At 35.1% G+C, this 13,777-nt stretch overlaps 2 protein-coding genes across 2 annotated transcripts in view; both read right to left on the bottom strand.

The window, feature by feature from the left end:
• LOC111689149 (probable protein arginine N-methyltransferase 6.1) overlaps window positions 1–8,734 on the bottom strand; it is a 51,737-nt gene extending 43,003 nt beyond the window's left edge. The window contains exon 1 of the mRNA XM_046948848.1: window positions 8,393–8,734. Coding sequence (XP_046804804.1) covers window positions 8,393–8,443 — 51 coding nt within the window. The 5' untranslated portion in view covers window positions 8,444–8,734. The remainder of the gene's footprint in view (window positions 1–8,392) is intronic.
• An 85-nt stretch (window positions 8,735–8,819) lies between these two features.
• LOC124420794 lies at window positions 8,820–10,034 on the bottom strand. Its single transcript, XM_046954942.1, has one exon. The coding sequence runs from the start codon at window positions 10,032–10,034 to the stop codon at window positions 8,820–8,822; it is 1,215 nt and encodes a 404-aa protein (XP_046810898.1).
• Window positions 10,035–13,777: the final 3,743 nt, after the last annotated feature.

The raw sequence follows: 13,777 nt of genomic DNA, 5'->3' as shown, positions 1-13,777 counted from the left end.
AGGAAAATTCATAACTGTCTTAATGTGTAAGTGGGGATGTGACGGTTTATTATGCATTAGTATGCATTATTATGCACTTCCAGAATACAAACAAGCTTGTGGAAGTCGGACATTAGCAGACTACAAAAGTGTATTTATGTCATCATTAGTGCCATTACGAATTCGTTCATATTCCCTTAATCCATCTTCGTCAAGCATGGGAAATTCATTTGAAGATATATGGATCAATATAACTCCGGGTTAAAAAAAATTTTTGTAGACCCATTGGATTTGAATATATAAAGGAGTCAAAGAAAACAACAAAAGATTTAGTGGAATATTTAAAAGATGAAATAAATGCACTGGAGCCCCATTTGCATAAAAATAAAGGAATTCTCTATTAACGTATCATATCAGCTAAGCTTAACAATGATTGATGGAAAGGTCAGCAATGCCATAACAGAAACTTCTTCCTTCTGGAGATGCTCAATATGTAATGAGAAAAAGTCGCAATTCTCAAATATAAACAAAAGCAGAAGTATTAATGAAGAAGTCCTGTCTTTCGGAATTTCACCACTTCATGCCAGAATACGATTTTTGGATTACTTTTTACACATAGCATACGACCTCAAATATAGAAGTGTGCCAGAGAATCTTACTAAATCAACAAAAAATAATGAAGAATTGAAAGAACTGAGAGCTGCGGAAAAAAGCAGAATCCAAGAAGAATTTAAAGTTCAGATGGGATTAAACATCGACAAACCACTTCCAAGTTGCGGTAGTACAAATGACGGTAATACGGCGAGAAGGTTTTTCGTGATTTTGAAATTACTTCAAAAATAACTGGAATCGACAAGGAGTTGCTTCGAAGAGTTAACACTATTTTAATGGCACTGAATAGTAAACATAAAATTAATGGAAATCGATTTGGGGAATATACATCTGAAATTTCTAAATTACTTGTATCTCTGTATCCATGGAGGGAACTAACACCAACAGTACACAAAGTATTGTGTCATGGTCAAATAATAATTGAATCGAATATTCTTCCACTTGGAGAGTTAACAGAAGAAGCCCAGGAAGCGAGGAATCGAGATTTTAAGCATGTTCAACTTTTCAGCTCAAGAAAATGCTCCAGGCAATCACAGAATGAAGATATTTTTAATAGTTTACTTCTATCTTCTGATCCTGTTCTTTCAACTATGCGAAAAAGATGGATTTGTTATGAAACTCTATCATCTCAAAACGAGGAAGATTTAAAGGACTTATATTACCTTCTGGATATGTATACCGATATGACAGATTATTTTATAGAAAATAAGTAGTGTTAGGAATTAACTATATAAGTAGGTTGTAAGAATTAATTGTATTATGTTTAAGATAAACAGTTCAAATAAAAAAGCTATTATACTAACTGATGATATTGTATTAAATTGTGTTTTATATTTCGGTGGGCGGGAAAGGTGGTTTGTGTGGGGTGATTTAGGTGTTGTTGTGCGTGGCTCATAATAAAATTATATTTTTTATTGTATATACAATGTTATAGTCTTTAATAAAATAATTAACTAAATAATTTTTAAAAATTGTCCAAATATTTTATTCAACACCAAATGTATGTTCTGTCATACTTAATACTAAAATATGAAAAAGATGAAATTAAAGGACACAGGTTTAAATGAACATATTTTTGAATGTAATTGAGATATTGGCTTGAAATTTTTTGTAAAGGGTCGAGAATTTCCATATCTAACTAAAAAAGATATTAAGGGATAAATATGGACTAAATTGTTGTAGCTATCTGCGACCCTATTAAAATTTTGATATAAATCATAGTTTTAGAAATTTAACAAATATGTAATATATGACAAAATCTTTATTTATGAACAAAACTCAATGAAATCTTCAACGCTTGTTAAATTTGTCATTTCAAATAAGAAAATGCAAAAAAAAAATTGAAAAGGTCAAAGGGCATCCCGCAATTCCCAAAAATAGGAATGAAAATCCCAAAAATGGGATTTTTTACATTTTTGCCCATAGGGTCCACATTTCTTTCAGGGCTGGGAAAATACTTTTGGAGTAAATAGAAAACATATTGAGGTTTCCAAAACTGCTTTCAGTTTTCTGATCCCAGCTTTGGGATTTTAGAACATGTCGCCCAAAGTTGAAGTTTTGATAAAAAATAGGTCATATTCGGAAGGACGCAGTGGCAACATTTTCAAAAAATAGGACAAGTTTTTTACGCAAAGCGTTCTGCGTAAAGATACCATTTAGAAAACTATAAAATTGTTATATGTTCTTAAAGAAAATTTAATTTTATTAATAAAAGAGACACATTTTGGGCAAAAAACGGCAAAAATCTAAATTTTTTTGAATTTTTAAATTAAAAAACGTATATTTTTGGATCTGTAAATGATATTGATCTTAAATTTTATATTATATTATTGGAAATTTTGTTGTCTAACTAACAAGAAAAAACTGAGTCCATTTGGTTCAAAATTACGCCCGGTATTCAAAAAAAGGCGGACCAAGGTATGGTAAATTTTGTATCACTAAATTTTTAAAAGCCTATAACTCGGATATTATTTCAGAAAATATAAAAATCTTTGTATTTGGGTGAAAAACAAAAAAATGGCACGAGTTTAAAAATTTTACATGTCGTAGGTACCCTACTTTGAGCCGCCACAGCTCCGTCCCTGGGGCATCTGCGGGGTTCATCTTCAAAACTTAAACTCGAATACTCCTTGGCTACGCTCACACCAAATTTTATCCCGATCGGATCAGCCGTTTAAAAATGCCAGATTTATTTCCAAAAAATTTCCATTCTGCCCCACTGTGCAGTGTGTTGAATTCTCACAAAACTCGTCTGTGTGGAGAGGATATGTGATTGTTGTAAAACAATGTCATAGTCCAATTTCTTATTATTCTTTGCTAATATGTTTAAAATACACTATGGTGAAGGCTATATAAGATTCGGCACAGCCGAATATAGCACTAGCAGACTGAGGGTAGTGCACTAAATTTGCAGTTTCCACTAAATGTTAGTGATAGTGCAAAATTTTTCACTATCACTAATAGATATTTAGTGGTGAGTTGAAAAAGTATAGCCTCACTAAGCAATAGTGGTAGTGATATAAAAAAAATTTCACTAAAAATAATTTAGTGATAGTGAAAACCCTTTTTTTTAAAGCTTAGTGCAAATTTTTTTTCTCCACTAATAGGATAGTGGAAAATATAATCATTCACTAATGATAAAGGAACTCAAATACATATCATTATATTGAATTAATTTATACTCTATAACATTAATTAATTATAACTAATATTAAAGTAGTAACAAAATTAAAAGACAAAAGGATAGTAATACAAAAGTATACGAAAATTTCATCAATATATTAATATAACAAGTTTTATTAAATACATATTGGTACATATATTTTTATTTAATACAATAAAAATAATAAAATAGAAATATTTTGAACATATGTATTTTCAATTTGTTTGGAATATTTTTATAAACACTTTTTTTGAGGTTTTAGTGCATATTAAAGCATTCACGTAGTGACTGTTAAACATTTGCACTATTTTATTGTAGTGGAAAATTTTCACTACCACTAATGGTTGGTGGTAGTGGAAATTTTATTTTAGTGGTAGTTAAAATATGTTTCACTACCACTATAGTGGTAAAAAATAGTGGAAAATCAAAATTTCGTCACTATAGTGAGATTTCGAGGAAACCTTAGTGCACTCAATATTTAATGCACTACCCCCAACTCTGATGTTGCTAAACAAAATAATGTTAATGAAGAACATATTGCACGTTTTAAGTTAATTAAATGAAGGTTAGTAAAATCAATTTAAAGCTAGGAATATCTTCTACTTTTTATGAAAGACTATTTGATCCTTTATTTGGCCCTTTGATTATAGAGTACGTCTGTTTAAAAATTTTCTAAAAAAGCCACCAGCTAACAACTTAGTGATGAGTACTCGTACTCATAACTCATTACGTATTTACTATAAAAATGTTTTCGGTATGAGAAGTAAATCATCATTAGTTCATTCTTTTACATCACAAATGGATTATGATGTTTATGTTATAGTTGAAACTTGGCTAAATTTTTATGATGGTGAATTTATTGATTAAAATTTTTATGAAGTAATAAAATAAAATTTATGAAGTAATAAAATAAAACTGGTCTTAATAAAATATACAGTGGGTGACAAAATAATGGAAACTTTTTCTTAATTTTCACAAACGGACTCAAAGCCCAAAACTTTATTAAAAAAATTATTTGTTTTTATTAGAAAATAATTTGAATATATTCTTATATACCCAAATTAATTACATATTATGAATATAATTAATTTAATTAAAAAAAATAAAACAAGATTAAAGTATTTAGTTTTCTATTACTGACAAAACAATGGAAACTTTGGTATTATTTCAACAAAATTGGTCAGAACTTGTCAGAAACTAGGGATATATATGTATAGCTGCATGACATCGGAGATGCATTGAAACAATAATTTGATCAAAAAAAATTAATTTGAAAAATTTAGCTATTCCCTTATAACCGCATCCTAAGAATCGTCCTTCTAATTAGACTTGACAGGACAATTTTTGAGTCCATATCTTGGAACTACGTGAATCGTGAATAGACAGTCCACTTTAATACAGGTATAACTTTCGAGTCTAAAAGCCAACTTTCGAGTTGCAATCGAGTGGCTTGCAACTCGAAAGTTGGCTTTTAGGACCATTGTCGCTTTTAAATCTCCAAACTACGGGCCTAGTTTCCACAGGGGAGGAATACTTAATGTTTTTTACTGGATCTTACCTTATATCCTACATAGTATCTTTTTATAATGGAATTCTACCAATACCTTTCCCTGAAAAATAGTTTTATACCTTAATTTTACCACTGCTTAACTTCGGGTATCTTTCCGGTTTGGCCGCCTTACAAATGTCCTAAAACTAAATGTTCTAACTAAATTTGGACACGTCCATAGAAAGGAAATTATTTTATATTAGTTTGACCTGTCTATGTTATCTTTGATAATGAGTAGACGAATAGAACGATTCTTTCTAAAACTAAGAAGTTTTCCCGCAGGTCGACTACAACCAAGACCAGCCTCATTTTCCATGTGATTAACAATAGGAGTACTTATTTCGAACTTTTTATTAATAACTACCCTAGAGGAGAACTTTTTAGGAATTTTTCGAATTCTATTGTCATCAAATTATCCTGTATTTGAGCAGTTTTATGAGGTCTTCACCCCATATCTCGAGTTTTCACTGTTTCTTTCTTATAAATTTTTTTAATATTTTTGAAAGTGTTGATTTTTTCATTAAATATAAATCACATATCAACAATTTTTAGATAAAATATTAAAAGAAGTATGGTTGGTTGGTTTACGTGGTAGTTCACTACACGCGAACTGTCAAGTAGAATCAAAGAGACCCCGTTTTGACCAGACCACTCCACTCGTCAGATGTTGAATTTGTAGTATTAGATCCAGCCCGTAGCTGTGAGAAATCTGAGGATATCATTAAGCCTAAAGACAGATATCTCGCCAAGGTTAGATATGAAGTAATTGCCAAGGAAGCGGTTTCTCTTTACGGCCAGAGCAGGGCATTCACAGAGGAGATGGAAGACCGTTTCTTCCTTTTCCCTGTCTTTGCAACTGCGACAGTGATCATTGAAAGGGAGCCCAAGCCGACTTGCGTGTCTGCCTATTACCCAGTGTCCTGTTATTACTGCTATCAGCCTCGATATGTCCCGCCTACTTCGATTTATAAGGTGTCTTGTGCGTTTCTCATTGAAGGAGGGCCACAATAACTTGGCCCCTTTACATGTGTCTAGGTTATTCCATCTATTTTCAGCTTTTTGAAGAAAGAATCTGAGGATATTGCTCTTGATATAACTTAACGGAGTTGCTACTGGAACGGCGTCGGAGATATCAAGAGCAGATCCCGTTCTTGCAAGCTCATCTGCCTGTTCATTACCGTAGTAGTCCCTATGCGCAGGGACCCAAACAAGGGTAATGTCAGACAGCCGACCCAGCATTGACAGATCCTTCTTGCATTGTCTGACTAATAAGGAAGTAGTAGTAAAAGAGTTTAGTGAGAGAAGTGCCGCTTGACTATCGACAAAGATTCCTATGTTGCCGCGAATATTGAGGTCATGTAACACCCTACAGGCTGACATTATCGCAAAAATTTCAGCCTGAAAGACACTACAGTTGTTGGGAAGACGATGGGATATACTTACCCCAGCTTCTTCACAAAAGACACCAGAACCAACGCCGCAGTTCATTTTAGAACCATCTGTAAAGATTCTGGTGGTATATTCGCTCGGTAGATTACCTCTACACCACTCGCTCCTGGAAGGAACTCTGACTTTGAAGACTCTATCAAAGTCCGTGTGTGGGGTAATATAGTCGGATGGTTGGTTCAAGATTGGAGGTAGCAAGCTTAAAATCTTAGCGTGTCCATATGTTCTTGATATCCAACTTCCGGATGAGTTAAGTCTTACTGCGCTACAAGCAGATATGGTCATTATGTGCAGATCTATGGGTAGGATATGCAATATAGTGTTCAGAGCTTCTGAAGGACTAGTTCTTATGGCACCTGTTATCTGATAATTTGGAGTCTAGAATAGTTCCTAGATATTTGGCATTGTTTGATAAGGGGATTTCGCGGTTTTTTAACCGTGGCAGGTTGAAGCTTGGAATCTTGGTCTTTGTTGTGAATAGTACCAGTTCTGTCTTACTTGGATTTACTCCTAGACCACTGTCTGTGGCCCAATTACTGAGCAGCACCAGAGCACCAGACATAATATCGCTAATCACGTCTGGGAACATTCCTGATACCAGTATCACAACGTCGTCCGCATAGGCAACGACCTTTATCCCTCTGTTGTCCAGTTCCTTAAGAATCGTATTAACAACGATAAGCCAAAGTAGTGGAGAGATTACACCGCCCTGAGGTGTGCCTCGTTCAACTCGTTTGGACTTAACGCTGTTACCAAGACTTGCAGTAATAATTCTAGATTTCAACATAGTTACCAACCAGTTGCTGATATATTCTTCAACATCCAGATTAGCGAGAGCTTGTTGAATTGCAGAAGTATTTACGTTATTGAAGGCACCTTCTATGTCTAAGAAGGCTCCCATAGTGTATTGTTTGAATTCGAGGGATCTTTCTATAACTCTTACAACCTCATGTAGAGCTGTCTCAGTAGATCGTCCTTTAAGGTAGGCATGTTGACTGTTGAAAGCCGTGATGAGCTCTCTAGCCGTTGCCTAATATGTGAGTCGATGAGTCTTTCCAGCGTTTTGAGTTGAAAAGATGAAAGACTAATTGGACGAAAGTCCTTCGCATTTTCATGACTCCTTTTGCCAGCTTTGGGAATAAAAACGTCCTTAACCTTTCTCCAGTTTACCGGAACATGGTTGAGAGAGAGGCTGAGCGTGTATATTCTATGAAGCCAGGGGATGATATATTCTTTTGCACTTTGTAACATCTTTGGCAAAATGCCATCAGGCCCTGGTGATTTGAAAGGGGAAAAACTATCAATCGCCCATGAGATTCTATCATAAGAGATGATATTTTCATTGATTCCCGTTAGAGTCCTACTGTCAGTGAAGATTTCCTTGACAGCATCTTTGCAGCCAGGGAAGTGAGTATTCAGTAGGATGTCAAGAGATTCTGCCGAGGATTCTGACCAAGTGTCGTCCTTCCTCTTAATATAGGTTGGATTAGATTGGCCTTTAGCAAGAATTTTGCTAAGTCTAGCAGAATCCTTTGTGTTATCTATAGATTCGCAGAAACTTCTCCATGAGGTTCTTTTTGCGAGTGCTATAGCTTTCTTATAAACTTTTAGTTTGTCGCGGTATGGCTGCCACGATTTATTGTTGTAGCATGTGTTAAAGGCCCTACGTGTTTCCTTACGTAGCTTAGATAGTTCCGAATTCCACCATGGAGGGAAGCTTTTCTTTGCCTTTGTGATTGGACAGGAGACTTCGAAAGCCTTACCTAAGACTTTGCTAAAGTGTTCTTCTATCTTTTCAAGCCCAGTGATTGAATCATCAACCACTGGAGTTTTCTTGAGCTTATGTCTAAGGATCCCTTTATATTTGAACCAATCGGTTCTTCTTGGGTTCCTATAGACCATTTTTTCCGTCGAGTTTTGTAATATAATATCGAAGAGGATCCAATTGTGATCTGAAAAAGATTTTTCATTGGATACCCTCCACCTATCAACTGATATTTTAGATCTGTCGCTAATGAGTGTAATGTCCAGTACTTCCTCCCACCCATTATAATTATCCGTACTTGGAAAAATGAAAGTAGGTTTGTTGCCAGAGTTACATATGTTTAGGTTGTTAGTATTAATGAAATTGAAGATTGACTCACCCCTTTCATTAGTTTCGCTGCTACCCCAGATTGTATGCCTTGCATTGGCATCACAGCCTAGGATTATGTCGTCAGATGTCTCAATTACGGCCAGGAGATCGCTCACTTCGTCTGGTGGTGCTGTCTTCTCATGTGCCATATAGCTTGAGGCAATCATGAAGCTTCTGTTGTGCGGTAGCTCGACCTTTGCGACTGTTAGGTCTTCTGAGCTAAGCTGTGTACAAAGAAAAATGTTAATCGATTTTTTAGCAATTAGACATGATCGTGGCCTACCATTACTTCTTGCATATAGTATGTTGTATGTAGATGCTGGGAACCCTTTAACTTCTGAGTCCGTGACCCAGGGTTTTGAACCAGGCAAATGTCCAGGTTTTCCTCGGCTAGGAGAACCCGTAGATTGTCTGAAGCACACTTTGAGTGCTTCAGATTAATTTGCACTATCTTTAGTGCCATTGTCAGGTTTAATAGGTGGCTCGGAGAGTTTCATGCCAGTGAGCAGAGAGTTGGCAGCTTCCATCTCATCCGTCTCTTCACTCCCCGATTTTGTCGGCCGGAACACCTTTACTTTGGCGCCCCTCACCCCAAAGAACAGCCTAAAGCCCACCTTCTCCAGCTCAACGGAGCCAGCTTCTGTGATGGCGAGAATTAGACATGTGTGCCCTTCGCCTTGTTCTGTGCGGATGATAGCCCAGTCATTCATGTGTATGTTGGGATTCTGCCGTTTGAGGCATTCCAACATCTTGGGTGCTTCGGCGCTCATCTTTGGTAACCAAACTCTTGCACGAGGTCTCATTGGAATTTCCTCAGCAGGGATTAGTTTAAGGCTTAAACCTACCCATGCATCTCTAATCTTAGTGATGCATTTGTTGAGGAACCCCTTTGAGAATTCGTCCAGGCATTTGATCACCCTGTATCCCCGGTGAATCTCACTGGAGTCAAAACGGGGTACCTTGTCGTCTTTGTTAGTGAGCAAGTGTTCCATAACGAGCTCAGTTAATTTAGACTCAATGGCACCCCATTCTGTTACTACAGGGTTGATGGCCCCATCTTTTTCAGTAACCAGAGCCATTAGGAGGTGGTCCTTCACCACTTCGTTAAATGGTCTTCTGGCAGTTGTCGTGATGGCTACAGGTCCCGGAGTGGTTTTGCCTTCTATTACCTTCCTCCTTTTTGGCGATTTACCATCCTCAACCTGTGAGCGGTTTCGCTTGGACCTTTCGGTTTCAGCAGCCATTTTGGATGTGCTGGGTGCGGTCTCCAAAAACTTTTGGTACTCATCCACCACAGCTTGATATTTGACGCGATCATCTTCATCGCGTTCATGAGGTGTACCATTAGCAGCATTCTTGGCAATCTTGTCGAGAATGAAAACAGCCTTGGTATATCTAGCTTTGAGGATGTCTTTCTGACTTTTCCTTTTTGGCCTTTTTTTCCTCGAATTGTCGCCAGCCTTGGCGTCGGATTGAGGAGTATTTGTCGGGCTTTTTGAGGGTAGGAGAGTGCTATGTCTTTCATTCCCACTACCTGAAGGACTCACTACCGTCTCTTGACTAGAGGCGAGAAGTTCGTCCTCGGATGAGGATCCAATCTCATCCTTTCTTCGTTGTTTTTGTTTTTGTTCTTTTTCTGTGTTAGTTTCCATATGTTGGTCCCACGAGTAGGCACGTAAGGGAAGAGACGATCCATGCAGTGACGGCGTACATGGACTAGACTAGGATTTACAACCGGCCCGTGTCGTGGCACCGGAGGGGAGCTGTTAGCGACTAATCTTCTTTAACCACTGATTAGCCATTCAGATTCTCGGCACTGCTACCAACCACCTTAACCTTACAAGTGGGGGATGGGGATGGGGAGGAGACGGGATTGTTTATAGGAAAATTGGGAATTGAGGATAGGAGGGATAACCTTTGGTCATGAAGGCTTTTGAGTTCAGTGTCTTCCAAATACAAAGGGCTTATGCCGAGTGTATTTGCAATGCAAAAGAACCACAGCCAACACTAAAGCCACCACATCGCGGCAAGATTGTTATCCAGGTGGTGGAAGAAGTATTAAAATCGTTATTTTTTATTTTGCTTTTTAAATCAGAAATGTAGCCATTTTAATTAAAATAATTTTTTCTTTTATTTTATTATTTATTTATTGCAAAATAAATTTACAAGAAATACAGATTTTTTTTAAAAATTAAGATTGGTTACTTCATTATTAAAGAAAGGAAAATTATATGTTTTTAATTAGTTCTTGAGGTAAATGTTTTTTTTAAGACATTGTAGGTAAAATTTTGTATAGCTTCTTTTAAGGTTATTGATACATTATTGTTGTTAAAACATGATAATAAGTGTGACATGGTTAGATTGTTCGTACATTGTGGACATCTAGATGGGGTTGTGTTACTTCCAAGGAGATATTCATGTTTAAGTCTTTAGTGGCCTAGTCTCATCCTGGTGAAGATTTTTTGTTGTTGTCTCGTCAGGGTGGTTGTATAATTTACCATTTCTTGATCAATATTAATGGTTTTATAGTACGCGTTTGGTAATTTTGTGTTGCTGCAATTAAATGTGGTTTTTGCTAAATTTCTTATATCTTTTTTGGTGTAGCTGTTTCTACTATACCAAATGAATTGAAGTTTGTTGTTTTTGAACCGTCGCAGTACCATATTAAGTAATTTTCTTCTCTATATTTGTTTATTTGTTCTGAGTGATGTTGTTTTTGTGTTTGATTTAGTAATATTTGGTGTTTTTACAAAATAATTTTCGAAGTCTGTCCAAGGTGGAGAAAATTTTCGTATATTCGCAATATTGATAAATCCATTGCACACTTTATTATTAAGGATGGAAGAAATTTTAGGTTTTCTTTTTAAACTATATAGTTTATTGCATCATTAAAAATTATATTATTTTTAATTTGCGAGATCTTTATTATTTGGTTGCTTAGGAGAGTATTGTATCTTTCTCCTAGTGTTGGTAGTCCTAGTTCATACAGAATGTTAGAAATTGGTGTTGTTCTAAACGCTTGGCTTAGGATTCTTAATGATTGGTTGTAGTATCTTTTTAATTTAAGTAAATTGGTTTTAAATGTTTTATCGTATATTATTAGTCCGTAGTCTATTTTATTTAGAATTATGGATTTTAGGACGTGTACTAGACTGTTAATGTGGCTTTTACTTGTAAGGCCGCAAACGCTTTTAAGTAAGTTTATTCTTTTTGTAATATTGCTTGGTACAGAGTTAATATGACTATTCCAGTTTCCAGCTTTATTAAATATAATTCCTAATATATTTCAACATCCATAAAAATTATTCATTTATTTTAAATTTGCTTATTGTGCAGTTATGTTTACGACAAATATGTTGGTGTTTGCACCACGAGTTTATATCTTATAATATTCTATTTATTGCATTTTAGGTCTGCTGTGGATATTAAACTGCAAATTATTACGATCAGACCATATAACCAATTCATTTAAATTGTTTTGTAAAATCAAAGCATCCTGAAAATTTTTTACATAATATAAAAATCTTTACATCATCTGCATAAAGTAAAATTTTGTAGTCGTTAATGCATGAATAAATATCATTCACGAAAAGACTAAATAGAAACGGCCCTAACACGCTCCCTTGAGGAACACCAGACGCAGCCACGTACGGGATAGAAAAGCTATCATTGATTTTGACATAACAAACACGTTCATGTATGTAAGAACTCAACCAGTCTAAAAAAAATTGAATGAAATCTAATTTTGCAATTAACAGATTGTGAGATACCACTCTGTACTGTAAACAAATTTTACTGTTCAGAATACAGACTGGAAATTTTCCTAAGTAATTTGTCAAACAATATAAATTTGTCAAACTAATAAAAATAAAAAATTTAAAATAATAATACATATTTATTAAATTCAAGTGGAAAAGAATTGTGTTTCGATCCAAGAACTACCTGCAAAATTTAGAATAACATATCTATTTTATTTCCTGGCAGTAAAAAATATGTTATATAGTCATGTTCTCTGTATGTACTCTTCGGCTGAACCAAACATCTTTCCTGCTAAATAAGCATCATCCATCTTCACAAGGCATTCAAAATGTTGAAAATTATTTAAGTATTCAAATTACATAAACACATTTAATGAAATCCTTATTTGTAAAATCTCCAATTATATTTTACGACACTAGGTAACACTTTTGTTTACTATGTAAATGGGAACTCTTGTAAATTTTCCTTTTGATCTTATTCTTATTCTAAAATTTGCTAAATAAACTTTTACTTTTATAATTAATAAACTTTTAACTTTAAACTTTTAAATCGGGAAAATGTTTTATTTCTAACAGGTTATGGGCCTGTCCATATTTTTCATTTTGTAGGGAAAAGAAAAATTCCATTGTGTGCTGCACTGCATTGTATAAGGAACATTCTTTATTTCGAGTGTTCTATTGTCCATAATTTTCTTTTTTGTCATTGAAAATGGCTGACGCAAGACTTCTGATAACGAAGTTGAATCGGGACAATTACGAATTGTGGAAATACAGGATGCAGTTGCTGTTAAGAAAGGAAAAGTTTGGGACATTATTGAGGGTGAAATTCCCCAGATTGTTTTATTTCTAACAGGTTATGGCCCTGTCCATATTTTTCATTTTGTAGGGAAAAGAAAAATTCCATTGTGTGCTGCACTGCATTGTATAAGGAACATTCTTTATTTCGAGTGTTCTATTGTCCATAATTTTCTTTTTTGTCATTGAAAATGGCTGACGCAAGACTTCTGATAACGAATTTGAATCGGGACAATTACGAATTGTGGAAATACAGGATGCAGTTGCTGTTAAGAAAGGAAAAAGTTTGGGACATTATTGAGGGTGAAATTCCCCAGAATCCTGATCAAAAGTGGAAAGAGCGTGACACTGAGACCTCTATATTGATTGGCTTGGCTGTAAAAGAGTCGGAAGTTTTCGCATTGTGAGTAGCAATAATGCCAAAGAGGCTTGGAACATTTTGAAGGCCTACCATGAAAAGTCATCTTTAAGTAACAAGGTAAAATTGATGAGAACCATTTGTGAATTGAAACTTCAATTTGGTGGCGACATGGGCAAGCATATAAATGGTATGAAATTGTTAGTTTCAAAACTGCAATCGCTTGGAAAAAAATGTCTGAATCATGGTTAGTTTCAATGCTGTTAAGTAGTTTAATTACGGCCTCGAGGTAAGGGATGAAAAAGAACTCACGAAGACCATAGTCGAGAATAAATAATAGAAGAGGATAAAAAACAAAAAAGATGACAATATTGTGAAGATACCGTTTTGAAAATCTAAACATAATGTTTATAGTTCCAGAAAAGTAATATGCCATTATTGCCACGGTGTTGGCCACATTCGTAAAAACTGCTGGAAATATAAG

The sequence above is a fragment of the Lucilia cuprina genome, chromosome 2, assembly GCF_022045245.1.
Source record: "Lucilia cuprina isolate Lc7/37 chromosome 2, ASM2204524v1, whole genome shotgun sequence".
Classification (NCBI taxonomy): domain Eukaryota; kingdom Metazoa; phylum Arthropoda; class Insecta; order Diptera; family Calliphoridae; genus Lucilia; species Lucilia cuprina.
The sequence above is the reverse complement of the archived record's forward strand: the minus strand, read 5'-3'. Positions and strand labels throughout refer to the sequence as shown.